Raw genomic sequence first — 18,986 nt, 5'->3', positions numbered from 1 at the left:
TCATGTTTAGAAAGTTTGTATAATACAGTTATATAATTGCTCTTTAAAACATATACTTATGTGTATGCGTATATTTGAGTATGCACACGCCCACGTGCACATTCAGGTGGATATACACCAAAGATGTGAGCTTGAAGATTATTTCGTTTACATCATTTTCTACTATATCTATAATTAGCGTTTGTATGGTTTTTGCTTATGTAATTTTTAAATTAAAAGAAAAAGAAACTGATAAATAACCTTGTGTTTGTTTTGATTTTACCCTAAGACAGAGGAAGCACTTGCATTCATTCTTTGTATACTTTGCATTAAGGAGGGTGATATGGAGCAAATAAAAATATAGTCACCGAGGGGCACTTGGCGGGCTCAGGCAGTAGAGCATGTGACTCTTGATCTTGAGGTGGTGGGTTTGAGCCCCACATTGGGTGTAGAGCTCACTAAAAAACAAAAATTACATATATATATATATAGCCACTAAAACATGCAAGAAACCAAAATATAAGGATCCACCCTTTTCTAAAATAGCACATGCTACATAATGCATGAATGTTAGTCTACCTTGAGCAAAACATTTCATCATACTGGTGACTAATATGTCACAATACTGTTTTGGAAGCATTTATTAAATATCTAAGTATTATATGAAACAGAGTGGATAATAAGATTTGTGTATCCAAATCCCAGCTTTGGTTCTCAATAACTGTGAGAACTTAAATGACTTAACTGTTCGGTTTCCTCATCAGTAAAATGGGGATAATATTCATACCTATTTCACAGTGTTGTGGAAAAACTATGACTTAGTTAAGTGCATGAGGGAAGAAGAACCTGAAGATTGAAAGAGACTTAAAAATCATAACAACTAAATGCAATGTATACGGATAAAGAGACATATCCACCAAATACAATATATGGGCATTTGGGGGGATCCTCATTTGAACAAAGCAACTGGAAAAAATATTATGAAGCAACTGGTAAAATTTCAATCTTGACTCTGATGATATCAAAGAGTTATTGTTGTATTAGATGTGTTAATGATACTGTGTTTTTATTTAAGGATTTTTATCTTTTCAGTTTTTTTGTCTTAATGTTTTATTTATTTTTGAGACAGAGAGAGACAGAGCATGAACGGGGGAGGGTCAGAGAGAGAGGGAGACACAGAATCTGAAGCAGGCTCCAGGCTCTGAGCTGTCAGCACAGAGCCCGATGCGGGGCTCAAACTCATGGACCATGAGATCATGACCTGAGCCAAAGTCGGAAGCTTAACTGATTGAGCCACCCAGGCGCCCCAAGGATTTTTATCTTTTAAAAATGCATACTGCAGTATTTAATCATGAAATGCCTGAAATTTCCTTCAAAATAATCAGGTGAGAGAGGTACAAATGATAAAAGATTGACCAAGCGTTGCTTATTACAACAGGTTTTTTAAATTATTTATTTTTTTTAATTGTATTTTAAATAATTTCCACACCAAACATAGGGCTCAAGCCCACAACCCTAGATCAAGAGTCACATGCTCCACCAACTCAGCCAGCCAGACCACTCCAATATGGTTTTAAAAAAAATAAATAATACTATTCTCAAGGCACCTGGCTGGGGGAATCTTGAAATCAGAGTTGTGACTTCCAAATCCATGTTGGGTCTAGAGATACTTAAAAATAAAATATTAAATAAATAATAAACAAATAAATACTATCCTTTGTACATTTGTATGTGTTTGAAATTTTCCAAAAGATTAAGTTTATTTATTTTGAGAGAGACACAAACAGTGCCAGTGGGGGAGGGGCAGAGAAAGAGGGAGAGAGAGAATCCCAAGCAGTCTCCACCCTGTCAGAGCAGAGCTGGATGCAGGACTCCAACTCAAGAAACCAGGAGATCATGACCTGAGCAGAAAACAAGAGTCTGATGCTAAATGCTTAAGGGATTGAGCCACCCAAGTGCCACTTCCCAAAAAATTTTTTAAGAGGAGCCTGGCTGGCTCAGTCCCTGGAGCATGGGACTCTTGATCTTGGGGTACTGAGTTCCAGCCCCATATTGGGGGGAGAGTTTACTTAAAAATTTTTTTTTTTTAAATACTGTTTAAAAAATGCAAGATAGCAAGGATTATGTAAATATGTCCTATAATTATATGCTTTGTATTTATAATACTGTATTATCTAATGTTTGCTTACACTTTTCAGATTACAACGTTTTCATTTACACTATGTTTTTTATTATTATCCCTATTTTACAACTGAGAAGAGTGAACCAGAGCCAGACTGCAAGGCTGTGTCATACACCGCCTACACTCTTCCAGTTTTCCAGGGGACCTGCTGGTAAAAGGTGTAGGAAGTAACCCACAAGCCACTAAGCACAGGATTCTTGCTTCCTTTCATGGCTGAAGTCAGATCTAGTGGGTAGGGAATACAGGAACATACAAACGATTAATTTAGAAATATTTACAGACGAAATTTGCGCTCACGTTTGCACATCAGAAAAATTCTAGCTGCTACTTGAAAGGGTAATGTCGGGAGCACAGAATAGAACACAGCAGAGGGGATTAAATTCTCTCCATGTTATGTTTCCTTCACATACATAACTGTTTATTATCTTAAGTTTCCTATGCTAACTTTATGACGTCTATTAACCTGTTTATTCTCCCTAAAACCAAGGGTAGAACTACGGTTACGGGATGAAAAACTGTAGGAAGCGAGGTTGGAAGGCAGGAGGACGTCACATCCCAGTGGTTTTGAGGCCCAGCCTCCCAACAGCTCTGTTCCACCTTAAGAAGCTTTGGCCTCTCCCCCAGCCAAGCGGGCACTCAGCTCCTCCCACTCCCGTGTCAGCTCCGACCCGGGAACGTGGGGAAGGGAGGAAAGACGCACTGAATGGAAAGATTGGCGCCCGAGGCCGCAGGGTCTCTCCTTCCCCTACTCTAGGCGCACGGGAGGAACGTGTAAAGCACCGGCCATTGGGTTTGGTTCTTTTCCGGAGGCTTCAGGATGGGGGCGTGTCCGGCTGAAATTGGCGGGGGTGGGGGAGGAATATGTGAGGGGTGGGGCTCATCTTGGGGTGGGGTCGAAGACAACAGAACTGAGGCGTGTGAGGTATACAGTATGCGGTGATTGTTAGTGGAAAATTGTAAATTCACGAAATCCGGACGCGCCCCTCCAAGCCATTTCCAAAAGAGGGGGCAAGTTTTCCATTCTCCGCCCCAATTCCTCGTCTTCGTTTTAATTGATTGAGTTTAAGGTAGGCTGGGCCCAAGCTTGCTTGTTGATTGGCTGCAGAAGTAATCCATCAGGATGACGCAAGCGAGGGGGTGGCTATTGGGGGAGGAAGTGAAGATTATTTTGGTACAGCCTACCGCAACTACTGATTGGTGGAGATTTGCAGTGAGGTAAAAACAAGGCATACAAATGTCCACTACAGTGAAGGGCTTATTGGCCATCCTCTCAGGGACGATGTCTGGGGTGGGACTGAGAAGAGCGAGCTGGACTCTGTTATGGTACTGAAGGACCAAATTGATTGAAACCCGGAAATGAGTTTAGAAGGGAACTGAAGGAAAGAGGGAAATCCGCGGCACCTTCGTTGCCCTCAAACAAGGTCATTTCCTGCATAGGATCGATAATTTCCTGTTTACTCGAAGAAGTCAGCGCGTACCCTGGCTTTCTGGAATACACATGATAATTACATTCTTAGGAGCCTTTGGTCCCAGGCTTCCCATTTACTTACATTACCTACAAGAATGAGACAGAGGAAAGGAAAAGCATGGGGTTTAACCTTGCCTGAAGGGAAGGCTAGGGAAACTGAGGCTTTAATAGAGAAAGCTAAGGACGGACCCTGGACCACAGTATCCAAGCAGGTGGGTTCCTAAAGAAAGCATTCATAAAATAATTGAAGAGAGTGGGCAGAGGTGAAGAGAACTGAAACGATTTGTCTGAAGGAAAAGCATTAATCAAAAAAGAAAGCTTGGGTATTCATCATTCTGTCTCTGATGCCTAGTAGCGTCAGGTACTGGCAGGTGATCTAAACCAAACAAGAATAAGACTAAGTATTTATGTCAATTTTATGATCCTGAAGAAATGTTTCACACCTACCACCTTGGTTAATCCAGCCATAAAATGAAAGCTAGATCTGCTTCCTAGACCTACCTGGGAAGCTACCTACCTGTGAAAACACTACCATTTTCCCCTTAATACCCTGAGGACTTTAAATTTTGCAAGCAGATTTCCCCTTAACCTGCATTTCTAGAAAAATTGAAAAGATAGATGGAATTAGTAAAAAGATGTCTTCTACATCCAATGAATGGAAAAATCTGAAAAAATCGAGGGTAGGAAGAACTTAACTCTTTGAGAGTGTTGAGAGATAAACATCTATACTAGAGATTATGGAATTGCTTGCTTTCCAGCAAGTTAATAGCAAGATTTCATCAATGCTTTAACATGATCTAAAAACTGTGCTCTGGGTGGCTCAGTCGGTTGAGCATCCGACTTCCGCTCAGGTCATGATCTCTCAGTCTGTGAGTTCCGGCCCCGCGTGGGGCTCTGTGCTGACAGCTCAGAGCCTGGAGCCTGCTTCGGATTCTGTGTCTCCCTCTCTCTCTGCCCCTCCCCTGCTCATGCTCTATCTCTTTCTCTCTCTCTCTCTCTCTCTGTCAAAATAAATAAACGTTAAAAAAAATTTTTTTAAAGAATTATATTTATGAGATAGAAGTGCATTTTTTCCCCTAGTAATGTTACATGAATTATGTGGAAACATACAAAATTACTTTGGGGTTAATAATTCATACAGTTAAGCACTGTCTGTCACTTTCCTTTTGATGATGTGCAATAAATAAAAGCAGAAATTGTCTCTGAGGGAAAATAGAGCCTAGCATCAAGTCTAAGGAAAGATAAAGAAAGAAAGAAAGAAAGGAAGAAAGAAAGAAAGAAAGAAAAGAAAGAAAAAGAAAGAAACTTGCATTGTTCCTGATCAAAGATCCAAGCCCTCTAGCACGTAAAGATAAACCAGTGACATCTTGATTGGTGAGAATATAAGACACTGAGTCAGATAGAATCTTAGGCCCTAGGAAAATCTTTAACCTTCTGGAGCCTAACTGCGCCCACCTCTCCAACCACCTGCCTTGAGAAACACAGTAATCTTGTTTCTTTCCATGGAGGTCCAAGGAATGGCTACAAAGCTCCAAAAGACCAAGAAAGCAAGCACCAGGTTTTGCTGCACTTGGAATTTATGGAAAGAAGAGGAAAAGGGAAGGCAGAGGTGTAGGTGGGACAAAGTACTTACTATTGCTTAGATGTTCTATCTGTCAGGGTTGGCTACAATAAACAGAAACCACTTTATTTTAGGCAGAAAAGGTCTTAATACAGGAACGTGGGTACTTACAAAATTGTTGGAAGGACCTAAAAGGAGCAGGGCCTCTGCCGCATCCCAGAAATGGCTTCAAAAACAAGACTACTGGGGCGCCTGGGTGGCTCAGTGGGTTAAGTGTCTGACTCTTGATTTCGGCTCAGGTCGTGATCTCATGGTTAGTGGGTTGGAGCCCCACACCAGGATTCTCTCTCTCTCTGCTCCTCCCACCCCCTCCCTTCAAAGTAAATAAACTTAAAAGCCAAAACAAAAACAAGACTACTAAATTCACTCAGCAGGGAACCTTCAGAAAGGGGAGGAATCAAGACCGTTGCTGAAACTATTGAGTTCAAGAACATAGTGCCTTGGTTATGATCCAGCAGTCAGGAAGCTACTGTTGCTCACACTGCCTCAGCAGCCTTTAGGGACCATGAAGCTTGTAAGTGGATACTGGAACACTGCTGCAGAAAAACCCTACATCCCATGACCATGCTGGCCAGTAGCAACAACCAAAGCAGCCAGAAGATGGCCCCTGCCTCACTTCCACTTTTCAAGTCTCTTGGATGTGCCAATTATTGATAGATCAAAACTTAACAACTAGAACCCTAGCTGCAAGGAAATCTAGGAAATTGAGGTTTTGGTTTTCCAGCCTCTGTAGGTACAGGGAAAGATATAAAGAGAGAGAATGGGTGTCAGCCATACCTATCACAAGTATATATGTACCTGCATTAAAAAAAATTTTTTTTTTTTAAATTTTAGAGCACAAGGGGCGCCTGGGTGGCTCAGTCAGCGGAGCGCCTGACTCCGGTTCAGGTCACGAACTCACAATTCCGTGGGTTCGAGCCCCACATTGGGCTTGGGGAGCCTGCTTCAGACTCTCTGTCTCCCTCTTTCTCTGCCCCTCCCCCATTCTCTCCCTCTCTCTCTTTCTCAAGAATAAACTTAACAATAAAAAAAGAGAGAGAGAGAGCATGAGATAGGGAGGGGGCAGAGGGAGAAAGAGAGAATCTTCAGCAGGCTCCAGGAGGGGCTCCTCCCTGGTCGGGCTTCATGCAGGGCTCCACTCCGCTTCATCCTCCAACCCTGGGATCATTAACCTGAGCCAATCTCAAGAGTCCGACACTCAAACAAATGAGCCACCCAGGCACCCCTTTACATTTTAAAAATGTTCTTGGTAATGGGCACCTAGCTGGCTCAGTCAGGGGAGCATGCCATTCTTGGTCTCGGTGTCGTGAGTTTGAGCCTTACATTGGGTGTAGAGATTACTCAAATAAAAAACTGTGAAGGAAAAAAAAAAAAAGAACATGCTTGGTAATAAATAAGTAGAATGAAAGGACTCTGAGCCAGAACCAGCAAAAGAAGGAAGCAAAGTATGTTTCACACTTTTTTATTTTATAAACCAATCGGGATATAATGGGGAACAGAGAACTTTTGATATAGTGACATAAAGACATTACCAGGGTGCCTGGGTGGCTCAGTCCGTTGAGCGTCCGACTTTGGCTCAGGTCATGATCTCACGGTTCGTGGGTTCGAGACCCATGTCGGGCTCTGTGCTGGCAGCTTAGAGCCTGGAGCCTGCTTTGGATTCTGTGTCTCCCTCTCTCTCTGCTCCTCCCTTGCTTTCTCTCTCTCTCTCTCTCTCTGTCTCTCTGTCTCTCCCAAAAATAAAAAAATAAAAAAAACATTACCATCTTCTACCATAACCATCATTTCACAAGAGAATTAACATCTTTAATTTTTTTTTTTTTTTTTTTTATGAAATGAAAGAGAGACAGAATGTGAGTGGGGGAGGGTCAGAAACAGAGGGAGACACAGAGTCCTAAGTAGGCTCCCGGCTCTGAGCTGTCAGCACAGAGCCTGACGCAGGGCTCGAACTCATGAGCCTCGAAAATCATGCCCTGAGCTGAAATCAGTCGCCTAACCAACTGAGCCAGCCAGGCCCCTGAGAATTTACATTTTTAATACAAAAAAGACGGGAAGGCTATACTCTCAGAATTTAAGAACTGGATAAATTTCACTTCCCCCAAAAAAGAAATACTACCTCGTTCCTTCCTTTCTCAAGAAACATCTTGTTTCAGTGTGACAGAGCTGCAAAGCCACTGAAGTAGTATAAGGTCACTGCCAGTGCAGAGAAGAAACTTAGCTTCTCGTCCAGTCTGTTCCAAGACTTACCGAACAACCTTAGGGCGTCTGGGTGGCTCAGTTAGTTAAGCCTCCAACTCTTGATTTTGGCTCAGGTCATGATTTTACATTTCATGAGGAGTCTGGAGCTGGGCTCTGTGCTGTCAGCACAGAGCCTGCTTGGGATTCTCTCTCTCTCCCTCGCTCTGCCCCTTCCCCCTCAAAATAAATAAACCTTTTTTTTTTTTAAGTTAAAAAAAAAAGACTTAGAAAAGATGTGGAAGGAGCAGTTTCTAAAAGGAACATATTCTAGGAAAAAATTGTTAATTAAAAAATTAAAAAAGCATTAGACTAATGGAACCCTTAGTTCCCTTACAGTTCTAAAAGTCCATTATTCAACTTTTTTCTGGACTCCTAATTACCCTCTCCCTGGACTTCAGCTTGTAGACTCTACTAAGGCCAACTCATCCCCTTCAGTGACCTAGATTTAATAAAGAAAAGCACAGATTTTTTTTTCCATGTCTTTCTTTTTGTTCAAAAGCTACCAACTGTCAATAAAACATAATCCAAACTATTCAGCTTGGCATTCAAGGCCTTCCTCAACCTGATCCTAATCCCTACCTGATCCATAATTCCCTAACTTTCAGAGAAGAGCTGGTATTGCCTGACTAGGTGCTTTTTCCCTCATTTTATTTCAACTAATACTCATTGAGCTTACTGTGCATCTTCCACGCACCAGACTGTGTTAGAAGCTTCAAGTTTAACAATGAATCAGGCCTAGCCCCTGTTGGGGTGACCACCCATCCCAGGTTGCCCAGGACTATCCTGGGATAACTGGGACACTTGATCACCCTAGCCCCTGTCCACAAGAAATTATAAGGCTCTTAAGACCCCTTCCAACTCAGACACTCTGCCTAGATGCATATTCTTTCCCCCAACTTTCTTCCAGAGTAATTATTTGGGATTTCCTTAACAATTAGCATAGTATCAAAGACTATTCCTAAGCAATGACTTTTATGTCTATAGCACCGCCTAGATTATAAACTCCTGGAAGGCACAGACATCCTTCCCGGACTCCACAGTGCCTACTAGTGCCTTTAGATAGTGACAATAAAAGGGATGCATGTTGAATTGAACAGAGAAGTTGGACAAAGTAATTTGTCAGGCTTTTTTGTTCTTTGTGTTTTAGCAGCAGCCATTTTTTTTTAATGTTTTATTTTTGGGGGGGGGGGGTGTGCACGCAAACGGGGGAGGGGCAGAGAGAAGGGGACAGAGGATTGAAAGGGAGCTCTGTGCTGACAGCAGCGAGCCCGATGTGGGTCTCGAATTCAGGAGCCAAGAGATCGTGACCTGAGCTGGAAGTCAGGAGGCTCAACCCACTGAGCCACCCAAGCACCCCAGGCTTTTTTGTTGTTGTTGTTCTCCTTTGAAAACTTCTACAAGTGAAGCAGGTAAGGAAACATTTTTCATTGGATGGTTGTTTTTATAAAGTTAACAGCACTCAGACCAAGTGACAGAACATACTCCAAAAGCCCTTCCAGTCCAAATCCCCCAAAGGGTAACCACGATCTAGATTTATGACACCAGAGATGAGTTTTGCTGTTTTTGACCTTTATATACACACAACCGTTGACTACATTCTTTGCACCCTGATTTCTTTTACTTAACTTTGCGAGACTCATCCATATGGCTGCGTGCCACTGTAGGACATTTGCTCTCAGGGCTTTATTACACTCTCATTGAGTGACTATACCACCATGTACTTATCCATTCTTCTCTCAATGACGTTTGGATTATTCCCAGTTTTGAAGCTATTAGGGACACTGCTGAGATGAACACTTTGGTACCTGGTTTTTTTTTTTTTGGTGAACATGTATATGCATTTATGTCAAAATACCTTGCAATGAAACTGTTGGGTCATAGGCTAGGCCTAGGTTCTGTTTTAATAAATACTGCTAAATAGTTTCCCCAAGTGATTGCACCCAACTGATCAATGTATACTCCCCTGGACAGTGTATGAGTTCCTGATTCCTCATCCTCCCTCCCACGACTGACATTCCCTCTTTGTTCTCTTTTCCTCCACCTTCATTTTAACCCTTCTGGTGGGTGTGCAGTGGTCTCTCAAGCAGTTTTAATCTGGGGTCCCCTGAGGACCAACTCAGCTGCACACTTTTCACGCGTTTATTGTTCATTAGGACGGTCTCTTTTGAGAAGGGCAGTATAGATCTGTAAAAAAAACCCAAAGCCAAAAAAACCACCTTGTCACTGTTGCCTCGCCTCTTTACTAAAGGCCAAACCACCATGGGGAGGCTCCAAATAATTCCAGGTTAGGTTCGGGGAAGAATAATGTCTCTAAAACTTTTGTGTATCTGTCTCTTGGCCCCTCCCCTCCCCTGGGGAGCACCCAGAAAAAGGCAGCAGGGGACGACCTTTATTACTCCTAAGCCCCAAACTCTGAAGAGTCCTTTCTGGGAGGCGGCAAGGTAGACAGTTGGACTTCCCATCAGAAGACAGCTAATGGGGCCAAAAGAACTACCAGGAATTGCCGCCCCCCCCCCCCCAACCCCGCCTTCTCGGCAAGCACTCAGGCCCGCCCCGCAGGGATATCTGGGGGCATCATCTCCGGGGCGAGGGGGCGGTGAGGGGGAACGGGTATCTCTTAAAGCAGAAATGTTAACACCCTCTTAACGGCGACATTGAGGATGGCGGGGCCCAGCGCCGTTTCCCCGTAAAGGGTCGCCCCTGCTGCCTCCGTCCTAAGACGCGGGATGGGGCTTGCGGCGGAGGCCCGGGCTGGTCAGTTTGATGCGGAGGTGAGAAGCAGGGCTGGGGCGGGCCAGGCTGGGGCTCGGGAGCGGGGCCCCTGCGCCGCCCGCGGGGGGGGGGGGGGGGAGCATGCGTCTTCCTTCCGGAGGGAGCCGGATAAACGAGTCACGTTTTACTACCACATCAACGGATCCGTCCAAAAAGAATCCTTAGCATTTGGTAGCAGCGCGGGCCTCCTAACGGCCGCTCAGCGAGCGCGGCGGAAGCGCGGGGGCGCCGTCGCCGTCGCTGCCACTCCCGGGCGCGGCGGCCTGGGACCAGCGGGAAAGCGTGGCGGGCCCTGAAGATGGGCGGTTGAACCGAGCCGCAGGGCCCAACTGCAGTTGCCGGGTCCGGGTGGTGGGCGCGCTGCGCTGTCCCAGTGGCCCTGCTCCCGTGGCCCGCAGGTGGGAGGACCGGCCCGCGAGCTGGGACCAGGTGAAGGTGGGTGGTGACCCAGAGTTGGGGTGGGCTGAAGGAGAAGGGGTCCTGCGGCTCTGCAGAAACTGGCAAGTCGTCTCAGAGCATTGGAAAGAATACTGATTATTTCCTGAGCGCCTATTATGTCCCAGTCCCTGCTCTAAGTGCTAGGAAGCCTACCGGGAACCAGGTAGGAACAATGGCCCTGGCCTCCTGGAGCTTATATTCTAATGAAGGGACAGACACGAAAACACAGAGAGACGATGATAAATCTTATGAAGAAAATGCACAGTGAGGAATGGGGAGGGGACTGGTGTATTAACCTGGGCGAGGGAGAAGGGGTCGCATGTCAAGTCAGAGGAAGGTGATGGGGTGGGTCTGGGAAGTCTTTTCCAAGGAAGTGTCTTTTGACCAGAGACCAGAAAGAAGTGAGGAAGCCTCCAAGAATGATTCAGGCCGAGGGGACTGTGTTGACCTTGAACGGTGTCTACCAGGAGTTTAACTGCTATGCAGATGAGATTAGCTTTGTAGGTGAAATCTGGAATTTTCTTAGAAAATTATGGGTCATCCATTCATTTAGTGCTTTATTCCTTAAGTGTGAGAGAAGGAGAGTAAGGCCTGGTGCCTTGGCAATACACTCTTAATAATTTTGTTCCAGTGGAATGCATAGACTAAATTTAGAACTTCCATTTGTTTTCCGGAAGAGATCACCTGAATGAATTTTGTTCGCGTTCCTCTGTTTCTGGTTTTGTTCCCACTTCCTCCCCTGCGCCCCATTCCCCAAAAGAGATAAGTAGCAAAGGGAAGGGAGAGAGAAGAGGCTGGGGTAAGAAGTCTGAAGAGCAAAATGGGAAGGAGAAGTCACAAGAAGGCTGTGGGAGAGTCAAGGGAATGATCTGTCCTAATTCTCTGCCTCCTAAGCTCAGGAAATACTGGTGCTCCAACATCCCAGCCAATCCCCACAAGTATACACCCGCCACAGGAGAGGAAGGAACAGACTCAGACATGACTCCACCGCAGCTCACTGGAGCAGTTTAGGCCAAAGGTGGCTCATTTCAAATATTTTACATTAAATGGCAAAATAAGCCACGTTAAATCAAGGAATTTTGTAACAGCAAGATTACCTAACCCCCGCTTATTTTGCTGATGGAGAAACTGCTGGTTGGTGACAGAGCAATGACTCAAAATGTAGAGGTTCCATTTTTACCACATCCACCTCTGTCCCTTTTCTCTCCCCTGGAACCCTTAACTTGATAAAATTCTTCCCACTGGCTGCCGAACCAGTGGAAAGAGCTTTGTTTGAAGACCCCAGAGTGGAGTTCATCTAACACATCGTTAGAATCACATGAGGTTTCACTTTCTTCCACAACTATTTATTGGTATGCCCGATGGCCAGCGGGCTAAGTCATACTTTTAGCTCTCAAGGAGTTTTAAGTCGATAGAGCGAATAAATAACTAGCCAATTGCAATTTACAGGAAGCAGTACCTTGAAGAGGAAGTGGAGGGAGAGTCAATTCTTAGTATAGCAGAGAGATGGAGAGCAGCAAACAGGATGTGAGTATTGAGAATGTATTTCAGATTGGTGTCCAACTGTTTTGTCGTGGTTATGTTAATACCGATCATCTCCCTAAACTTTTGTTGTCTTGATCATGTATGACACACCCGAGTGGTGGTGGGAGAGACGATTGCAACCCATAGACTTGGTCCGTTCCCACATTCTCTCTACTCAACAATCAATGAGCATTTGCCACTTGGGGTGTTTTGTGCTTTGATGTCACCGAGAACAATTAGAAGGACAAAATATCCGTTTCAGCACTGTAATGGCAAATAGGCCTTGGTAAAATTATACGCAAGCGGTCTTAGAGGAATGTCCTTGCAAAGAGCTGTGGCTGTGTAGATGTGAAGACTGATACGATATATGAATGTACAATAATAGGAACTCTTCTTACAGAGCAGGCTCTAGAGTGTAACTGAAGCCTGTCAGTTACAAAGCATCGCGGTAAAAATCCCCAAAAAGGTACTAAGTCACGTTTGACCCTTTGGAATGAGATGGGGGTAGGGTAGACATCATTTGGTGGCTAAAATTACATACTGCCTGAAGTGAGTGGTTTACCGCATGTGATCACATCTAGAAAGACTAAATAAGGTCGCTTCTGGGAATTCTTTGGTACCTTGCATGGCTGGCATTTCAACCTGCCAGATTTTCTCCTGAACTTTTTAATAGTCTCGCTGAGGGAAGAAAACCCGGGGAAGCAATTGCTCTTCCTTAGCATACTTTCCAAAAGATGAACATTTTGGAAAATTTTTAAAGTCAACCCATTTTATTTATTTTTTTTATTTTATTTTTTAATGTTGATTTATTTTTGACAAAGAGAGAGACAGAGCATGAGCGGGGGAGGAGCAGAGAGAGAGGGAGACACAGAATCCAAAGCAGGCTCCAGGCTCTGAGCTGTCAGCACAGAGCCCGACATGGGGCTCGAACCCACAGACCGCGAGATCATGACCTGAGCCGAAGTCGGACGCTCAACCGACTAAGCCACCCAGGCACCCCAGTCAACCCATTTTAAAAGATGATGCATTTATATGACAATTATTAAGACTATCTTTTTAAGTTTATTTTTATTTATTTTGAGAGAGAGAGAGAGAGAGCAAGTGGGAGAGGGGCAGAGAGAGAGGGAGACAGAATCCCAAACAGGCTCTGTGCTACCAGCACAGAGCCCAGTGGGGGGCTTGAACCCACGAACTGAGAGATCATGACCTGAGCCAAAGTCGAGCTGGAGCCTTAACCGACTGAGCCACCCAGAGGTCCCTGTTAGGACTATTTTAGAAAGACATTAGAGGAAGCTCTGTAAGAGCAAGATATGAAACACAGAAATTAGAATGATTATTTTTTTTAAATTATTTTTAAAAAACCTCTATACCTATCAAGAGCAAAGCCAGTGTGCCCCTGCCATCCCAGACCCCTACCCAGCTCCCCCTGCCACGTATTTATTTAATTTAATAATTAGATTTGACTCCTTACTTTGTTTTCCATTTCAAAAATCACAGGACTGTCTACCTCTGTTAATTGTGGGCTTCTATTTATGCTGACCTTGTCATTATTAACATACCATATATCACGGGAACGCCTGGGTGGCTCAGTTGGTTAGCGTCCGACTTTGGCTCAGGTCCTGATCTCACGGTTCATGGGCTCAAGCCCCGTGTCGGGCTCTGTGCTGACAGTTCAGAGCCTGGAGCCTGCTTCCGATTCTGTGTCTCCCCCTCTCACTGCCCCTCGCCTGCTCGTGCTCTGTCTCTCAATAATAAATAAACGTTAAAAAAAAATTAAAAAAGATACCATATATCATGGTTGTTGTTTTAATTTAAAAGAAGTACATGCCCACAAAACCTCGCAACAATACGGAAATCAAAGGACAAAGTCTCTTAAGTTTTGGTGGTAAATAAGGATAAGCAAAGGTTTAGATGGTTGTTTGTGTTGTTACTGGCATTAAAAACAGTGACTTTTCTTTTGACATGGTCATTTTGACATAGCCAGATATAAATGGCTCTGAAAGTTTGTCCTATTTCATATCTATTAGCTACACTACAGTTAGCTCTTTGCATGACATCTCTCTTTGCCAATTATTGTGACAGTTAAATTAGATCATATGTTCTAAGCTCTCGGCAAGGCATTGGGCTATGGAGGGAAACATCCAGTTCTTCCCTACTATGATTGTCTCCTGTGGGTCTCATTACTACTCACATAAAACACTTCAGTTCTGGTCACATGTGTAGAGGTTTTTCCTCACACCAAACAATTTTCTGTGACACCACTTGGTTGTCCTACAGTTTAATTCAATGCGGACACTATACCTGGAGATAGTGTCAGATTCTACAGGTTAGGGACTCAGTCCCATTAGACCTCCCCATCACACACACACACACACACACACACACACACACACACACACACACTTCAGAAACCAGTCAAGCCCTGGTTATACCTGTACTTTTTTTTTTTTAATGTTTATTTATTTTTGAGAGAGAGAGAGAGAGAGACAAGAGTGCGAGCAGGGGAGGAGCAGAGAGAGAGGGAGACACAGAATCCAAAGCAGGCTCCAGGCTCTGAGCCATCAGCACAGAGCCCGACGCGGCACTCGAACTCACGAACCATGAAATCATGACCTGAGCTGAAGTCCGACTCAACCAGCTGAGCCACCCAGGCGCCCCTATACCTGTACTTCTGGCCAGTTGACTGTAGATCAGAATTCCAAAGTCCCCTTCTTTGGGTTTGACTAATTTTCTGGAGCAGCTCACAGAAGTCAGGGAAACGCTTGTGTTTACCAGTTTATTAAAGAATATGATAAAGGATACAGATGAACAGTCAGATGAAAAGATACATAGGGCAGGTCTGGGGGGTTCCTGAGCGTAGGAGTTTCTATCCCCCTGGAATTGGGGTGAGTCACCCTCCCAGTGGACATGTATTCACCAGCCCGAAAGCTCTCTGAACCCCCTACTATGGGGATTGTGTGGAGCTTCCTCACGTAGGTGTGATCAATTATTAACTTCATTTCTAGCCCCTCGCCCTGCTCTGGAGGGTGAGGGGGTAGGGGTGAAAATTCCAAGCTTTTAACCATGGCTTGGTCTTTCTGGTGACCAGCCCCCATCCGGAATCCACTCATTAACCTGAAGAGTCACCTCTTTAGAACAAAGGATGTTCCGAGTGCTCTCACCACTCAGGAATTTATAAGGGTTTTAAGATCTCCGTGTCAGGGACAGGGTCAAAGACAAATATTAGAACAATAGGTGCTCGTAATGTTCTTATCACCTGGGAAATCACAAAGGTTTTAGGAACTCTGTGCCAGGGACTGGGCATATAGGAAATATTAAATAATTGGGAACTTGCCGTTATTGAAATACATTGATTTGTGGGGCAGATGTTATTATCTAGAGATAAGTTTTCTAGGTCACACAACTAGACAACTAGAGCATGCTACAGCTGGCCTATGATCGGTGTCTTTATACCATAACCCTCTTTCTTTCCTTTTGTTTTACATTGTTCTAGTAGACAGATCAAGAGGTTCAGAATTCAAAAGCAATTAGGAGAAACCAATCACAGTGTTAAAAAGATAACCTACATTATTATTCACCCACTGGGTTTTAGTTTAGGCTCAAGAGGAGATCGAGAAGGAATATGGAGTTAGAAAACTAAACCTAGGGGCGCCTGGGTGGCTCAGGCGGTTGAGTAACCGACTCCTGATTTCAGCTCAGGTCATGATCTCATGGGTTTGTGAGTTCGAGCCCTGCGTTGGGCTCCGCGCTGACAGTGAGGAGCCTGCTTGGGATTCTCTCTGGGTCCCTTTCTCTCTGTTCCTCCCCCGCTTGTGCTCGCTCGCACTCTCTCCAAAATAAATAAATAAACTTAAAAAACAAAACAAAACCTAAATCTAAAGACTGTCAAACATCCTTGCCCTCTAGCCCTATGTAACTCTTCAGCTTGTTATGTTAGGAAATGCCATGAAGGTATGGAGGTACATAAACATCACTTATACAAACTATGATGGGAATGAGATATATAGTTCTTTTTTTTTTTTTCATGTTTATTTATTTTACGAGAGAGAGAATGCAAGCAGGGGAGGGGCAGAGGGAGAGGGAGAATCCAAGGCAGGCTCCACACTGTCAGCACAGAACCCGAAGCAGGCTCAATCGTCAGACACTTAACCGACTGAGCCACCCAGGCACCCTGGAAGTGATACATTCTGTGAGGGAAAATGAGCAAGGGCACCCGGGTGGCTCAGTCGGTTACGTGTTGGACTTCAGCTCCAGCGGTTCGTGAGTTTGAGCCCCAAGTGGGGCTCTGTGCTGACAGCTCAGAGCCTGGAGCCTACTTCTGATTCTGTGTCTCCCTCTCTCTCTGCCCCTCCCCTGCTCATGCTCTGTCTCTCTCTCTCTTCTCTCTCTCTCTCAAAAATAAATACACATTCAGAATTTTAAAACAAATTAAAAGAAAGCAAGGTAAAGACATAGATGTTGGAATAAGAGGGTAGGGTTGCATATTCTAAATACTGTGGTCAGGGAAGGGCTGTCCAGCATGAATTCAAGCAGAAACCAGAAGGACAATAAGGAGCGAACCATGAGAAGATCTGAAGAAAGCGTTCCAGATAGAGGGAAGACTAGATGTAAAGGTCCTGGAGTAAAAAGGCTTAGCAGATTAGAGCAGGGGGTCCATAAAGTTTTTGTAAAGAGCCAGATAGCAAATATTTTAGGCTTCGTAGGCCCTTTGTCTCTGTTACAACTATTCAACTCTGCTGTCATATGTTAAAGCAGCCAGAGACATTATATAAACAGCAAGGTTGTGTTATAATGAAACTTCGTCTTTATAAATCTTTTTTTTTTTAATTTTTTTAATGTTTATTTATTTTTGAGAGAGAGAGACTGAGCGTGAGTGGGGGAGGGGCGGGGGGGGGGGCCCGGGGAGGACACAGAATCCGAAGCGGGCTCCAGGCTCTGAGCTGTCAGCACAGAGCCCGATGCGGGGCTCAAACTTATGAACTGTGAAATCATGACCTGAGCCAAAGTTGGACACTTAGCTAACTGAGCCACCCAGGTGCCCCAGCAAGAATTTTTTTTTTCAATGTTTATTTATTTATTTGGAGAGAGACAGAGAGCACGAGTGGAGAAGGGGCAGAGAGAGTGAGAGAGAAAATCCCAAGCAGGCTCCAGGCTGAGCATGGAGCCCAATGCAGGGGTCAGTCTCACAACCTTGAGATCATGACCTGAGCTGAAATCAAGAGCTGGATGCTTAACTGACTGAGCCACCCAGGTGCCCCCAAAAGGCAAGAATTTTTTAAAATGAACATCTTGAGAACCATCTCCCTGCTTGCGAAATAGAACCTTATAGGTAATGTAAGAGTCTCCTCTAGCTTCTTACCATGCTAGACGTCTCCATGTTTCTGAATTTTTGTCTGTCTAAGTGAAAGTCTTATTAAGAGATATGATGGTATGGATATAGTAGAAAGGGAAAATTTGATGATATAAGGGAAATACTTTCCGGTCAGAATTCTTGAGTAAGGTAAGAGGGAAAGGGATCCAGGTCTCTAGCTGAGAGGCTGGCCTCACCAGATGGGAGCAGGAGACACAAGCATTTCAACAGGGAGTGGAGGGGGAGAGGGGGGGCTGAGTGTTTGGATTCAGACACGGTCAAGTTAGTAGACTTCGTAGTGAAGTAGAAAGATGAGGAATTTCTCGTCTCCAGTTTTCAGTGAAATTAGAAAGGAGATTATCACTTGAAGAGTGAGGAAAAGGTGTGAACTTGTTTTCTTACAGAGTAGGGAGTGAACTGATTTCAGACAAGAAAGCTTTGTGGGGCACCTGGGTGGCTCAGTTGGTTAAGCCTCCGGACTGGATTTTGGCTCAGGTCATGATCTCATGGTCTGTGAGTTTCAGGCCGGAGTCTGGCTCTGCTCTGGCAGCACGGAGCCTGCTGGGGATTCTCTCTGTCTCTCTGCCCCTCCCCTGCTCATGTTCTCTCTCTCTCAAAATAAATAAGCTTAAAAAAAGAAAGAAAAAAGAAAGCTTTGCAGAACAGTGCTGAGAGCCCACTTAAGATCATCACCTAATCTAAATTAATCCCCTAAGCAGGGTTGTGGATTTTTCCCCAGCCATTTGTTTAGTTAGTGAGTGCAAGCAAGCAGAGTAAGTACAGTTGGAATTAACCAAGGGCTGGGATCTTACCAAGGAATACAACGGGAGGGGAAGGAGTGCCAGAGTCGCAGGTTGTGCAAAGGAGCCTGTAGAGGGACGAATGAAATGATTCAAGCTGGGTGATGTCGCAAATAAAAACCGAAAAGTGCTCATCAGTGAAAAGTTGATGGGGTCGTTGGCTTAGAGATCCTACTTGTATTATGAATTGTTAGGGGCGCCTGGGTGGCTCAGTCGGTTAAGCATCCAACTTCAGCTCAGGTCATGATTTCACACTCTGTGAGTTCGAGCCCCGCGTCAAGCTCTTTGCTGACAGCTCAGACCCTGGAACCATCTTCAGATTCTGTGTCTCCCTCTCTCTCTGCCCCTCCCCTGCTCATGCTCTGTCTCTCTCTGTCTCAAAAATAAATTAAAAAATATTAAAAAATTTATGGGGCGCCTGGATGGCTCAGTCGGTTGAGCATCCGACTTCAGCTCAGGTCATGATCTCACGGTTTGTGGGTTCGAGCCCTGCGTCGGGCTCTGTGCTGACAGCATGGAGCCTGGAGCCTGCTTTGGATTCTGTGTCTCTCTCTCTCTGTTCCTCCCCTGCTCTCACTGTCTCTCTCTGTCTCAAAAATAAATAAAATTAAAAA

At 44.6% G+C, this 18,986-nt stretch overlaps 1 protein-coding gene across 5 annotated transcripts in view; it reads left to right on the top strand.

Moving 5' to 3' along the window:
* Window positions 1–10,136: 10,136 nt before the first annotated feature.
* The window catches only part of SLC2A3 (solute carrier family 2 member 3), an 89,739-nt gene continuing 80,889 nt past the window's right edge, over window positions 10,137–18,986 (top strand). The window contains exons 1-2 of one of the 5 annotated variants that reach the window (XM_019464589.2): window positions 10,151–10,259; window positions 12,148–12,225. In XM_019464589.2, the coding sequence (XP_019320134.1) occupies window positions 12,205–12,225 (21 nt within the window). In that variant the 5' untranslated portion in view covers window positions 10,151–10,259; window positions 12,148–12,204. Of the gene's footprint in view, window positions 10,260–10,494; window positions 10,696–12,147; window positions 12,226–18,986 lie in introns of those variants that run through there. The other 4 variants (XM_019464591.2, XM_019464590.2, XM_019464588.2 and 1 more) reach the window with 4 other exon arrangements.

The sequence above is a fragment of the Panthera pardus genome, unplaced genomic scaffold, assembly GCF_024362965.1.
Source record: "Panthera pardus isolate Hobbes unplaced genomic scaffold, ASM2436296v1 HiC_scaffold_6, whole genome shotgun sequence".
Lineage (NCBI taxonomy): Eukaryota > Metazoa > Chordata > Mammalia > Carnivora > Felidae > Panthera > Panthera pardus.
Note: the sequence above shows the minus strand (reverse complement) of the source record. Positions and strands in the feature narration are given on the sequence as shown.